The sequence below is a fragment of the Urocitellus parryii genome, chromosome 8 (assembly GCF_045843805.1).
Source record: "Urocitellus parryii isolate mUroPar1 chromosome 8, mUroPar1.hap1, whole genome shotgun sequence".
In the NCBI taxonomy this organism is placed as follows: Eukaryota; Metazoa; Chordata; class Mammalia; order Rodentia; family Sciuridae; genus Urocitellus; species Urocitellus parryii.
Window position 1 is genome coordinate 117,829,627 of NC_135538.1, and position 15,395 is coordinate 117,845,021.

Here is a 15,395-nt window from a genome sequence, read left to right on the forward strand (position 1 = left end):
GAAGCAATATACTTCTAAACAATATATGGATTGACACAGAACAACTCAGGAGAGAAATTAGAAAATATTTTAAAATAGAGGTGTATTAAAATGGATTTTCAAAAAAAATGATTTGTTTTAGTTATACATGGACACAATATCTTTATTTTGTTTATTTATTTTTATGTGGTACTGAGGGTCGAACCCAAGGCCTCACATGTGCAAGGCAAGCATTCTGCCACTGAGCCAAAACTCCAGCCCAGATTTCCAAAATTTTTGATGTGCAAGTAAAACAGTTGTTAGAAACTTAAGGGTTTAAATCTTATATTATAAAATTATAAATTTATTAAAACCAGACATCTAAATTTTTTAACAAAAATCTAGGAAAACAAAATAAATTTAACTTAAAAGTCCAAAAAAGGAAAAAGAAAATTAATAAAATTGAAAATGGATGTGTATCAGAGAAAATGAACAGAATCAGAAGGTTTTGGGGTTTTGTTTTTGTTTTTGATAAACAACCTTCAAAACCAATAAGGAAGAAAAACAAAAAAATCTGAAAAATGAATTGTAACCATCTGAATGAAATAGATGACATCCCTACAGCTCCTACGGATATTAAAAAGAAAGTAAAGGACACCAAAAGAATTTTTTTGTCATTAGATTTAACATCTTCAATGAAAATCTGAAAAACACAATATTTCACTGCCTGCTTCTGTGTAAAAATATATTCTTTGAAATATTGTCTTTGAAAAAATAGTATTACACTATCTACTTCATATTTTTTTAAAACCTAGTGGTTTAAAAACTACAGCCACATAATAATTTCTCATAGTTCTGGGAATTGACCAAGTTCAGCTGGGGGGCTCTCACTGGGGTCTCCCATGTGGTTGCAACCAGAGGGAAGCCGGCTCAGGTCCTTAACAGGCTCAATTTGGATACTGGGACACCCTCTGCTTATAGTTCCAGGGCCTCAAATGTGGCTTATGTGGTCCCCCAAGAATGAAGACAGGGCTCTTAGGCTAAGGGCACAGCATCCCAAAAATATGTTTTTCTTTTTTCTTTTTTTTTGCGGTGCTGGGGATTGAACTCAGGGCCTTGTGTATGTGAGGGAAGCACTCTACCAACTGAGCTATAGCCCCAGCCCTCCAAAAATATGTTTTTCAAGAGAGGAAAGTAATAGCTGTAAGATTTCTTTAGACCCAACCTCAGAGTTGTGGGGTGTGGGACAGGTGCATGGAGTTAGTTCTGCACACATGGCATACATTAAGGGCTTCTGAGTGGCAGGCCACTCCCCTCGTGCTAGGTGTGTGAGCAGCAGGCCACTTACCCCGTAGGCAGAGCCCTGGGCATGAGGCCATGTTTTGCAGTCCTGACACTTGCTTCAGGGCCCACTCCTCAATTGGTCACTACAAGGACAGTTAGCCAGAAATTGTACTAGTGACTGCCTGTAATCTGCTTGCTCTGGCCAGCTCCTCAATTGGTCACTGCAAGGACAGTTAGCAAGAAAGTGTATTAGTGGCTGCCTATAATCTGTCTAGCTACTGCCTGAGTGTATATATATATATAGTAACTGCACAATAAAGTCAGATCTGCTTCCTGCTTGGTCTCCAGAGGTCTTGATTAGCAACTCTGTAGCCACACTCTCCTCTACCCTGTTCTGTGGACCTCCGCGCTGGATGAGAGAGAGCCCATGCATTGTCTCACATGCTATTTGTCAACAGAATCAGCCCAGTTTGAAAGGGATGAGATATAGTACAACAATGCTCTTTTGAGATGAGTAACAGATAATGTGCACCCTCTTTAACCTATCCCAATTAACTTTTTAAAACTCACTAAAAGAGAGAGAGAGAAATTGTGCAGTAAATCAGTTTATTTTTCTCAAATTCATCTTCCAAAAACAATTAAAGGCCCACTTTGCTTCAGTGTTAAATTCCACTAAATAACTTCAATTCATCTGGAATTGTTTGTTACTGGTGATCTGAGTGTCATCATAAACTTTATAAAGGGTTCAAACAACCTAGTAGTGTTTATTGAAAGACTGTTTTCTGTTATGCTATCATAGAGACATGTTTGGGGATGGGTATGTTTCTAAATTTCTATTCTGTTCTGTTGTCTTATTTGTCTGCTCTTGACAAAACACTATGATAACTAACAATCATATAGTAGGCCTTGATATATTATGTTTTTCCAGTTGTGTTATAATTTTCAAAAATTTCCTTGGCTAACCTAAGACCTTAGCAAATGTATATGAATTTTAAATTCAGCTTGATGATTCCTTCATACCTTGAAAAGAAAAAATGAAAGAAAAAGAAACAAAATAGCAAGCAAATAAAAAGCCTTGACATGACTTTTAATGAGATTTTATTGAATACATCTGTAATTTGGAGAGAACTGACATTTTAAAATTATTTAGTGTTATAATCTCTAAACTGGGTATTTTCTCAATTTGCTTATATCTATTATTTCTCCCAATGATATTTTATAATTTTCAATATAATTTTTTCCAATATTTTGTAAGCTTTATTCATAGGCATTTGATAAGTTGATACTGTTGTGAAAGTTATCATTTTCTTGATTTTGTTTTCTGTTTCTGATAGAACACAATATAATTGGTTTTGGTTATGCTGACCTTATATCCAGCAACTTTATTAAATTTTCTTATTAGTCTGTGAACTTTTCTATTATGTTTGTTTTCTAAGTGTCTGCTCTTGTCAAGAGTAAATAATGGCAATTTTACCTTCTTTGTAATCCTTACACATTTTATTAACTTGTTTTGCCAGCTTTCATTGCCTAATAACTCTAGTACTCTAGACATCAAAGGGAGATTTTTTAAAATTCTGCTGCTGGTTCTGATGTGTGCAATAGGATAGCTATCTTTTCTCACATTGAGGAAGTTTCTTTTTATTACAAGTTATCAAATAGATTTTTTTTTAAATTAAGACCCCTTTCTAAGTTCTGGAGCAGTTTGTTACAAAGCTGAAAATACTCTCACACTATGATTCAGAAAATGTATTACTAAGTGTTTACCCAAATTAGTGGATAACTTATATCCACGCAAAAACCTGTATGGATATTTACAGCAGCATTATTCATAATTGTCCCAAATGGGAAGCAACCGAGATATCCTTCAATAAGTTAATAGATAAAACATAGTATATCCATATAGTGGAGTGTTAATTCAGCATTCAAGATATCAAGCTATGAAAAGACATAGAGGAAACTTAAGGTCCTCTTACTAAGTGAAAGAAGCTGGTCTGAAAAAATCTCTATATACTTGCAATTATATAACATTATAGGAAGGGTAAAATTATAGAGGCATTAAATAGATCAGTATTTTCCAGGGGTTCATGAGCAGGAGAGGAGAGATTATTAGGTGGAATACAGAGCATTTGTTTAGGTCTGTAGAACTATGCTGTATGATACTGTAATGGTGAATATATGGCTTAACATATTTATCAGAACCCATAGAACTGTGTGATTTAGAGTGAACCCTAGTATAACTATGTTCTTTAGCTAAGAATAAATGTCAGTATTATAATAAATATTATCAGTATTATAACAAGTGTACCAAACTAATGCAAGATGTTAATTATAGAAGAAACTGGATCAGATGATGAAGGGAAGAGGCTGTGGGGGAACTCTCTGTACTTTCTCTGAATTTATTTTTGTAAAGTTAAAAATGTTCTAGGGGCTGGGGATATGGCTCAAGCAGTAACACGCTTGCCTGGCATGTGCGGGGTGCTGGGTTCGATCCTCAGCACCACATAAATACAAAATAAAGATGTTGTGTCCACCAAAAAATGAAAAATAAATATTTAAAAATTCTCTCTCTATCTTTAAAAAAATGTTCAAAAACTGAAGTCTATTTAAAATGTTTTTCTTTTTACATGGAGGATATGGATTTATTTTTTTTTATTACATACCCATCTAAATTTTAGTGTATTCTATATTGCAAATCTATAACATACATATGTATTACATATTATATATGTAATATGTAATATTATGTAATAGAAACACTTGTGCCTAGTCTATCCTCAAAATTCTTAAAATTATGCATTAATTCTCTTGCCATGGGTAGAGAAACTTTACTGAATTTATTAGTAATTGTTGGCTTCTGATTGTTTATCCCCATCCTTCTCCTCTTGGATTTTTATCAGGCCATAGAAATTTTAAGGAAAACAGTAGAATTTTTTCAATAATTGGCGTCATTAACCATGGTTCCTAATTACTTGCCTTATATTTTTCCTTTAAGTCACATAATGACTCAATGCAGTAAAAACTAACATTTATGTTTTCATGAGGAATTTGAGGCAAAGGTAAGTATGATACCAGTGAATATATAACTAGTAAATGATAAGCCAACATGGAACCCAAGTCTACTTCACTTCTACAGAACTTATTGGCCAGTTGCCACACTGTCATGAACAGTCTTCAAGATTTGTAGTAGGTTCAGATAACTATTTTAGAGATAAATATCATCCTAGTTTCATAAATGATAATTCACTATGTTTCAAACCTTCTTTTCTTCATTTTAATGCCATATCTAGCAGTTTTTCAAGGATACATCTCTAGGAATGAGACTTCCAAGAGTGAGTCAGACTATTCTCCCAGTAATGAAACAGGTGTCTGAGACCATGGTCTAATAGAATGGGTAATGCCAATCTTCAGTGCCCCATCTCATTCCTCATTGAGTTTAGAATGGTTAATGTTGATAAGCATGTGAATCCTGTTATGTCTGTGGATCCTGTTCTCATCTGATCCCCAATCTACTCCCTTCTGTCCTCCTCTGTCTGTTGAACTCAATATCATATGCCAAACCCTGAGGTTTGAGATTCATTACACTGAACATGCATTATGTTCTTGGAGGCCCAAGAACCAAAACAGATTCTGAACCTGTTGTTCAGTAGAGAATTCCCAGAAAACCAACGTGCTCTAGGTTTCCCAGAAGAGGACTAGGCCCAGCAACAGGAATGACCACAGATGCTTGAAATGAGACCAAGCCCTAGTGAGACTGGGTTTTTCTGATTAATTCTAGAGCTTATAAGATACATTCAACATTAAGACACTTCAGGATGGAAGAACTGAACATATTCCCCGGACCTTCCCTCTCCCCAAAAAGAACTGGCTCGGATACTGAAAATTCCACTACAATCATTCAAAATAGTTTATTGTATGTTAAAAAACAGTTTGGAGAAACTCTAAGCAATAAGTACACAGGATGATGTCTATGCAATGTTCAGAATGTTTTATTGTAGAGATAGAATCCTACGGGATTCATGCCAGAGGAATTGCATTGTGCCAATATAACAATGGGAAATAGAGGGAAGGGGCAATAGACAAGGAAGCCCAGCAGGCCATTAGAATACAGAGAGGTGGAGGAAAGCCATCACAGTCTTGAAATTTAGGGCTGAATATGGCTTTTTTTCCACAGAGGCGAACCCTGGTATCATCAACTTTGGAAAACTAGTAAAGCAGAAACTTCTTCACTGATCTTCTAAAAAGGGTCATCACCTAGAGGAGGACACAAATAGTTATTAAGGAGCTTAAGATGCTTAAATTTGAGCTCTTTCCTTTGGATTTCTTCATCTTCCTTCTATCATTTGACTTTGGAAAAGTCCTTTGATATTCTTCTAACCTTTAGTAGATATGACATTTCCAATGCCAGCTGTCAACATCACTTTGAGCAAAATAATGCTTTGCCTTATTTTGGATGTTCTGATAGCACTTTTAATACAGGAGGATCAAAAAGAGGCATTGGCTTCTGAGACAGTTCCATTTCTTTCAGTGATTCTACCTAACCCCAAGGGTGCCAGGCTTTGGAAATGCTCCTGCACCAAAGCCCTGTCTTAGGAAAAATAATCCAGAAGGTTCCTAAATATTGAAGCTTACTCTCCTAAATACTAGGATGTTGTATTATAATTCAAAACAATGACTTGAGGTTGAGGTGCTGAAAATTATTTTTAAGATTGTGGGTATGACCTAGGAGCAAATTTATGAAAAGAGATGATAGATCCTGAAGCTTTGGGATACTAGATGATGCCTATGTCTGGTTTGTTCTAGCAAAGATAAACCAAGAGATATAGATTCTCCAATCCTCCTTCCTAAGGTATAACTCATGCTTTTCCCTGTTTTCCTCTTTCCCAAGTCTCTAAAGATGTCCTTCTGACCATGCCTGACCTACCTCCACTTGTCTCACAGGGGCCCTCGGCGTTCTCCTGTATGGCTTTTTTGCGTGCCCTTGATGATGAAGATGGTCCCCATGATGATGCCCACTAGACCCACAAGCAGGCCCAGGGCACACACCACATTCTCTTTAGTTTCTGGTAGTGGAGTTTGCTCTTCAAACGCTGGGGCAAAATAAAACAGAGTAAATGGTAATGCATGTGGTAGGGAACAGCATTTAGGGTTAAATGTAGTCAATAGAATAGTTATGAATAGTTGAAAGAAGAGAAAGAATGAGGTGTTGGTGGAATTGCAGATTAAAAAGTTAAAGAATCTGGATAATGGAAGAACACAAGGGTATGAAGAGTAGAAGATATTATGATATGCTCTGAGTTCTAAATGTCCAGACGTGAGCATCATAGGAGGAAACTTAAAGAGGACTGAAGGATATTCCATACCCCAGTGTTTAAGAAGAGGTTTCTCCAAACCCAAGTGGTCCACCTCGCAGTCATAGAAGTCTTCATTGGAGGGCAAGAAAGGGAGATAGTGGAACTTGCGGAAAAGTTGGTCTTTCCTGGGTAGAAAGACTGTTTCTGACACTCCTGTGGTGACAGGCTGTCCATTTTTAAGCCATCTGACATTGACCACTGGAGGGGAGAACTTGTCGATGAAGCAAATCAGGACATTGGGCTCTCCCAGTTCCACAGGACCACTGGAGAGCACTGTCACTTCTGGAGGTACTGGGGGAACACAGAACAGAAATTAGTTTTATTCCTTAGGCTTGCTCCTCTCTCTCCCCTAATGACTTGTGGTACAAATTTACCTAGTGACTCTAAACCCAACCAGTTGAAATTGTGCCCTGAGAAGTCTGAGCCACAGTCTCAAGACACCTGGCTCTGATGCTCTGGAGCCAATATTCAGAAAAGAGATGACAGATCCTGAAGCTTTGGGATACTAGATGATGCCTATGTCTGGTGTGTTCTAGCAAAGAGAAACCAAGAGATACAGCTTCTCCGATCTTCCTTCCTAAGGTATCACTCAAGATAAGATCTTCAAGGATATTATCCCTGGCTCCCCCAACATGGACAGTGAGTTCATGAGTGGCCATGGATGACCTGACTTGAGCACATCAAGAAAGGCACAAACTCAAAATTTTGGGGTCCATGGCAAGAGAATTTGGGGTTTGTTTACGGTTAGGGTGAGGCCTCTGGGAGGGAAAGTCACAGTAAACGACAAATCACTTAAAGTATCTATGTTAAAGCTATGGATCCCTACACCCAGGAGCGCGGCAGAGAGAAGAGAAGGGAGTGGTACCATTGGAGTCCCAAGTGTTGTTGGAGCGCTTCATCATGATGTCTAGGTTGGCTTTGTCCACAGCTAGATTGGCCAATGCACCCTGAGCCTCAAAGCTGGCAAATTGTCCGAATTCTTTAAGCCTCCATACCGTCTCCTTAATTTTCGAATCCACATGTAAAATCTCATCACCGTCAAAGTCAAACATATACTCTCCTAATTCATCAGGGTGCAGATAGAATTCTGCCTGGATGATGGTATGGTCCTCTGAAATGCAGAAACGGGAGTTAAGGAGGGAATCAGGATGGGGAGATGAAGAAAACATATGCATGTGAGCAGGAGGTGATGGAGACAGACTGAGCTAAATTAAATGGAGGAAGACAGATTGAGTGACAAGGTGAGAACAAGGTGACAGACAGCCAAACTGAACAAAACTGGAAGGGAAGAGATGAGGAGACACTGTTAGAGAGGTGGACTGAAGGAGATGATAGCTGAAAGTCCAGCCTCTTATGAAGCTATTAATTGACTCCACTTGACTAGCTGGGAAATATTTTCTTTTCAGAAATCTAGCAGCAGCTCCTAAGAGAGGAGCTGCTATACTTTACCCAGGTATCAAATATACTTGGGCCAGAATTCCAGAACATCTCCTTCTCCCAACACTGTACTAAGAAATATTGTTTGAAAGGTTAAGTTCTGAACTCTGAACTCAAACAAAATCTTGAATTCTTGGGTTGGGGAATGTAGTTCAATGGTAGGAGTGTTTGCCTAGCACATGCAAGGCCCTGGGTTCAAAACTCAGCACTGCAAAATAGGGGGTAAAAAAAAAAATAAAAAAAACCTGAAGTCTTGTTCAGTTACTTACCTAGTGATCTTCAGCAGATTTTTCTACCAACTTATGTGTAATTTTCCAATTACAGTTCTGCTGTGATTTTGATTCTACTGTGAGTTTTTTTTTAAGATTAAATGAGATCAAGTAATTTCTTGGAATGTCTTCAAACCTCTAACAAGCATGCTTCACATTTTAAGGTCAGAAACTTCTCTGTATTTAAGCACCAGACCCATGGAAAATACAACTAGGGTCTAAGGCACCCATAAAATTAAGATTTAGATCTTGCACTATTGTACAGCACCTGCCTCCCTGATACCATGAATAGCTCTTTGAGAAGGATAATGATCTGAATTGAACTTAGTAATCTGACCTTTATCTTAATGCCCCTTATATTGAGATGGTCATTATGGGACAATATTATGATTGATATTAATAATAACTAACCCCAAGGGAATAAAAAGAAAAGCTATAGTTGGATAGTATGCAGCCTCCAAGGTATGTGAAACTGAAAGTAAAGTGTTTCTGTGTTCAGGCTTCAGAGATAAGGCAGATTTTAAGGGTTGGCTGTTTATAAATACACCTAGGTATTTATTTAGCATTTGCATTTATGCACCAACAACTAAATTCTGACTACCATTTTCCAACCCAGGAGGAGGGCTCTACCTTTCCAGGTAAACATGCCAATATAGGGCTCTTTCTGGCCAGTAGAAACCTATAATGGCATTATGTCTCTGGGATCTGGGTTATTCCTTTGCTCATTTCCATTCTAATTGCAACCCTCCATAGGGCCACTCTGGGAGAATACTTTCCCACAACATGTATTTACAATAACACAAATATTTGTTCTGGATATGGCAGAAAATAGTATCAGACTCTCTACTTGTTCATTTGTCTATGCTCTTGGAAATATTACTAAGTAACAGTGACCACAGACAATGTAAGATCTACTGTATCAGGGAAGGAGGTGGGTGGCTGTCACTATCCCAAGAAACAGTAAATTAAATGCAATATATATCAGCACATCTGTCCCCTTTCTTGTTCAGATGTATTTTGGTGACTTTACTTTTTAGTGATCTTCAATACAATGCCTGTGCTCAAAATATGCCAACAGGATTTACCTGCCAAAAATTATCATGTATTCAGCTAAGAACAGTGCTAATAATCTTTCATTTTTTCTCATTTAATTCTAACAAAATTATGTGATGTTTCCAATATTTGGATTTTACCAAGATTCCCGAAAGAAAAATTAAAACCCAGAAATGTTAAATGTTAATGCCTGTCAGAAAAATATGCCCCTGCACCCCCAGTAAGTTTGGCTTTTATCATATTAGTGGTATTAATTAATGTGAAACTGTTTTGATCCTCCAAACTAAATTTGACTTACTTCAATTTATGATGAGGGAAGAGTTCCTCCAAACTATATTTTATGCTTTCAGATTCAGACTCTCAAACTTTTCTTTCACTCCAAAGATTGCCTTGCATATACCCACAGTTCATTTCTCTAAAGCTTCCCTGTCTGCTATCCTCAGTTTTTATTTTTCTTAGCACCTACCTTTGATAGCCCATGATTCCTGAGGGCTCATCAGGACAGCCATGAAGAAAAGTCCTAACACCATGACTTCACTTTTGGCCATTTTCTTCTAGAGTGCTTTGATGGAGGGTCGGTAGAGCTCACAAGTGAGGCAGAAGAGACAAGAATAAGAGAACACAATATTAAAATTCAAATTTGTTGGGCTTTAGCCAATCAGAAAATATTTTGAGATGACACATCTGTTGCTAGGAGAAGTCTCTTGTAAAAGATCCAGGTCAAGAGATAGTAGTTCACTAGGGGGGAAAAAGACAGTTCTTAAACAAGCAACAAAAATATCCAAGTTTTTGAGAATGTTGGTCAATCACCCACACACTCTTCCATCCTAATCCAAGTTTTGGAAAAGGGTTTTACCTGAAGAAAAGAATTAGTGGAAATAATCTAAAGTGAAAGTTGAATATGATACAGATCCTGCCTCTAGGCCAAGACAACAGGGAAGGGTGTTGTTGTTGTTGTTTAATATGTTTTCAGTTGTCAATGGACCTGTATTTATTTATCTGTGGTGCTGAGAATAAAACCCAGTGCCTCACACATGCTAGGCAAATGCTCTACCACTGAGCCCCAACCCCAGCCCCAACCTCACAATGAATCATCTAAATAGAGAATGCCTGGATTTGGGCAGTACAGGGTGACAGAGCTTCACTTAAGAAGCTCCTTATGGCTTCATGGTTGTCCTGGATCACAGAATGACCAACTCAGACCAAGATCTTGGGGTCAGTGGCATTATGTTTTATTTAGAGGACATTGGAAGAGAAACTCTTGAGCTTCAACACTCCCAAAGAGAAAGCTACACCTTTAGTAGTGGTTAACAGAGACAATGGGCTGTGAAGAGAGGAACTTCTCCCAGTTTCTGGCAGACTGGAGAGATTCTGTAGAGAGAATCTGACCTGGGAGACACAGGTCAGTGAATGAACTGGGCAGTTTATTCTACTGGGCACTCAGGGTAACAGCCCAGAGGAGACATTGCCATGTTTTAAGATTATGAAAGCTCTTCTCCTGTCATATGACTATTAAACTTCTGATGCAAAGAATATATTTTGATGTTCTCCATAGAGAATACTGAAAGTTAAATGTCTCTGAATCTCCTGTTTCTGAAAATATAGTGCAATGGAAAGAAAATGTTAAGTTACACCTAGAAAGGACTGAAATTCCAATATTTCCAAGGAAGAACAGGCTGTCAGTGACATCCCATCAGGTGGTGAGTCTTTCATTTAACTCAGTCATGACATGTTTGTTTAGGGTAGATGTTGGGCTGAGTGAGTTCTTATCCTGACCTGCAGCTGCCCTCACACATCAGGAGGGCATCACTGATTTTCTGATCACACCCAAGGGCTTTCAACATCCTGTATTATTGACTCCTAGATCACTAAGAGGAGACCCATAGCACAGTCCTGCCCTAAAATAGTTTGGGTAACCATCTCTCACCAGATGAGAGTTCTGCAGTGTCAGTCTCTGCTGAGAGTCTGGTTCTATGATTTAGGCTCGTTGTTTCCTCTTTCAGAGAGCAAAGCTAAGTTGTATAATTTTGCTGTGTATCCTGTGCTGGCTGCCATCATGCCTTGTCCTTAAAAGGTGCTTCATAAATGCATGGTAGATTCAAAGACACTTTACATGTCATACAGCCCCTTCATCCCAAGGTATTGCTTAGCAACTTATGATTTTGTTTAGTCCTAATCCACTGATTGGTTTTGCTCATGAGATTACCAAATTTGAGAGACTTCAAAAACAACTTTCAGTTCCCCTCCTCTGTGATTCAAGACAAGTTCCTATACGGACGCTACTCATGGTTTCCTGTTCTCCCAAATTCTAGTTTCCTGTGTGTTTGAGGGGATTTCTGAGGTCACCTGAGTGATCTCTTTATGGTGACGGTAAGTGGTAAGGAACACTGTCATTCAGGATTGTCCTGCTGTACCCATAGACACTCCAAACAGAATTGAACCTATTATAAAGAAGTACACCTTGAAACTGTTGGGGAGTCTGGAAGAGCAAAAGTGAGTGCACTTTCAGCGTTAAAAGAGGTTAGGGGGGCTGTGATTGTGGCTCAGTGAGTGAGCACTTGCCTCGTGCATGTGAGGTCCTGGGTTTGATCCTCAGCACCACATAAAAAGAAAATAAAAATAAAAAGTAAAAAAATGCCCTCATTTGAAAAAAATAATAAAAAACTAAAAGAGGTTAAGAACCTGTGGGAAGCCCCCTGCCATCTCAGTTCCTCTAGAGCCCTCAGGGAGTGGAATGTCTGCTGTGGTTGTCACTCATGTCTGCTGCTGCCAAAATTCATGTCCTTGAAACCCTGGGTCCTCTGTGTGAGGTGGCTCCACACAATGCTGAGTCTCACTGGAAAAGTGTATGTTCAGAAAATTTGGGTTGAGCAGAAGCAGGGAGATGTAATATTCTTGCTTTTGTTCCTTAAGATACAAACATGACCATAGAAATAAATGGAAATTTTATTAAAAATTACTAAATATCAATGCATATAATATCTGTATATCTTTTATCCATCTATCATCTCTTCACTGTCTCACTCTGACCCTCCCATATTATCAAATACTTAAGACCAGAGGAAATATTCTTGCAGAGTAATCGGTTAGAACTTGGGAATGAAGGATCTTCCACATTGAGCCCAGATCAAGTCTGGGACCTCAGTACTTCATATACTTATGTAGTCTAAATTCTAAGAACCTTCAATTCCCCTTACAACTTCCCTTTCCTGAACCCTTTCCCTTGGTACTCGGGTGCTTCATGGTGTTTTTCCCTACTGAGGACTTCCCCAGAGAAGTGCAGAGGTAATGTTACGTAAGCATTTCATTCCCAACTCACTACTCAAGAAATTCTGTGTCACTTCTCCACTTCCTAAAAGGTGGTAGAAGCTAATCTGCTGGAATGAATTCTCCATCAGAATGGAAACCGGGAACTGCTGGTATAAGCAAATATGCTAGGGTGGCTGGATGATGGGACTTCCTAGTGTGACCTGTATGAACAAAGGGCTCCGTAGTGACTTGGTTCATCTTGAACCTGGGAGGATGACAGGTGAAGAAACTGATTCATTCTCTGTTCACCTCTACCTGAAACAATGTTTTAAAGATCCAAGTTCTCTGCACACAGCCCTTCAGAGGTGTGAAGTGACACTTCCTTACTTGAGTAGTCTCTGTAAATAAGGAAATGCAGGAGAGAGAGAGAGAGAGAGAGAGAGAGAGAGAGAGAGAGAGAGAGAGAGACACTGTTAACCCACATCTCAGGATATTTCCCTACAGAAATTCCCAATGTTCTTGTCTATTCTAAAATGCACAAGCTGAACCTTATAACTGAGAGACTGTGAAGGAAAAGATTCACTTAAAAAGTCATCAAAGAAGCCTTCGAGTAATTGCCTCCAACAGCTGCCCCATGCGTCCCTTCAACCTCTTGATCCCCTCACCCAGCACCTCCTCCTATTCTGCAGATGTTCTGCAACTTGTTTTCAGAGTTGCTTCCACTGCGTCTGTCATCTTCCCATTCCAGAGCCAGTGTAGACAGTTAAGATGCAGAAATTTCCAATGCAAAACTGTTTTCATTTTCCAAAAAAGTGCTTTTACCTTGACTCCTCTTATGGCCTCTCTCCCAGAAATAGGGAAACATTTTATGCAACCATTCAAATGAGACAGAGACCTGAAGTATTATGTCCTACTGCACAAATTCTAAATGTCGTAATCTTGTCGAGGCCTGAATGGAGTTCAGATGTATTCGAGTGCATATGCCTCTGTGTGTATGTGTAGGAAAAAGAGCTTAAACATCTCCTGTCCTAATAAATCTGATTTATATAATTTTAAATTTACTCACTAATCCTTTAATATTGCTTGGTCATAGTTTATGTTTAATATTTTTGTTCTGAGGATATCTGAAGCAAACTGATATAACTGCTATATTGGATAAACACTAAATAATATTCTTAATCAAATTGGTATTTTGTCTGTTATTGTCCCTTTACAGATTCTTGTTTAAAAGAACTATTTCCCTTGCTACTGTATAGGAATTATAGCATACTATATGAACAATTTGTTCAATTTTAAATAACATACTATCCTGTTACTTCCTTAAGTTGCACAAATAAACCTCAATTCAGCAATTAGATTGTTACTACTATGTAAGAATCAGAAGTTCCAACTTAATTTAATATAAATCTTTTTTTTAATTGTTTACATTTTTATTATGAAGTATATTACAAAGGAAAAGTGATAGGGTGAGAGACTTTGGTGGGGAGGGAGTTGCAGTTTCCAGCCCTCTCTGGGTGTGCTGGTCTCTGCTCTGTGGGGAACTGCCATATTCACATACCCTGGAAGCTCTCTGAACATAGGTCTTTTTTCTTTTTCTTTTTAATTCTAGGGATTGAACCCTGGGGTATTCTACCACTAAGCTACCTCCCTTGCCCTTTTAATTTTTTATCTTGAAACAGAGTCTTGCTAAATTGCCCAGGCTGGCCTCAATCTTGCAATCCTCCTGCCTCAGCCTTCATGAGCTGGGATTAAGTTGTATAACACTGCACTTGGCTATTTTTGGTGTTACTGACGACTGAACCTATGCCAGGCAAGTACTCTACACTGAACTACATTCCCAGCTCTTTATAAGCAATTTTTGACACAGGTTCTCACTAAGTGGCCCATGATAGTTTCAAATCTACCTCTTCTCCTGCCTTAGCCTCCTGAGAAGCAAGAATTGAGGGGTGTACCACATCAAGTCCCCTGTGGATTTTTATGGAGACTTCTTTGCGTAGACATGATTACTAACAGACTGGGTGGGAAAACCCAGCCAGGCTGGTCTGTTCAGCAGCTTTTCTCCCTTGAGGATATGAGTAAGCATCCCTCTAGAATGAGGGTTTAAGACCTACTCTTCCAACAGGTAGGTCAGAGAATTTCTTTTTCTTTGTGATGCTGGGAATTGATCCCAAAACCTGAAGCATGCTAGTGCTAGACAAACGCTTTACCACTGACCTACACACTCAGGCCCCAGAGAATACTTGCTAAAGGCAGAGGAAGACAGAAGGGAGTTAGAAGCCATGAAGAGTAGACATAAACCAAAGGTGGTAGGAAGATATATACGTCTCATGGATGCTCATGAAACAGATGTCTTTTCCTTTGGTGCTTTCACTAAACACCTGTATATGAAATAATATGGACAAAAACCTACCACAGTAGCTACCAAGAATTAAACCTCCAGGATGCTGAGAAACACTAAAGACTCACTCCCACCTCCCAGCAAAGGATTTACTCTCAAAGTCCCTGGCTTCTTGGCAGTCACCAGTAGGCCCTGGTTTGGGGGTATATATGCAGGGCTGGGAAGGACCAGCAGAGTATCTAATTTTCTTTAGCGACTCTCCATTCCAAGCATGGGTATCAAGGTCTGGAAAGGAGGAGAAGTCCCAGCTCTGGGGACTGTTCTCAGCTGTCCCCATTGTTGTCTGGCTGACTAGGTCAACAGAGGAACCCTGGGGATCCAGAGGCATATACCCCAAGGCCTCTTTTCTATGAAAAGTCTCCTGCTATCTCCAGAGTGACACCCTACAGACCCAGT

General features: G+C 38.9%; 1 protein-coding gene across 1 annotated transcript; it reads right to left on the bottom strand.

The window, feature by feature from the left end:
• Positions 1-5,177: 5,177 nt before the first annotated feature.
• LOC113177039 (mamu class II histocompatibility antigen, DR alpha chain) lies at positions 5,178-9,935 on the bottom strand. Its single transcript, XM_026381574.2, has 5 exons — positions 9,819-9,935; positions 7,459-7,704; positions 6,603-6,884; positions 6,164-6,329; positions 5,178-5,493 (listed from the first exon to the last, which is right to left on the bottom strand). Exons 1-4 carry the CDS (start codon positions 9,898-9,900, stop codon positions 6,175-6,177), a joined length of 765 nt encoding a protein of 254 aa, XP_026237359.2. The 5' UTR covers positions 9,901-9,935; the 3' UTR covers positions 5,178-5,493; positions 6,164-6,174.
• Positions 9,936-15,395: the final 5,460 nt, after the last annotated feature.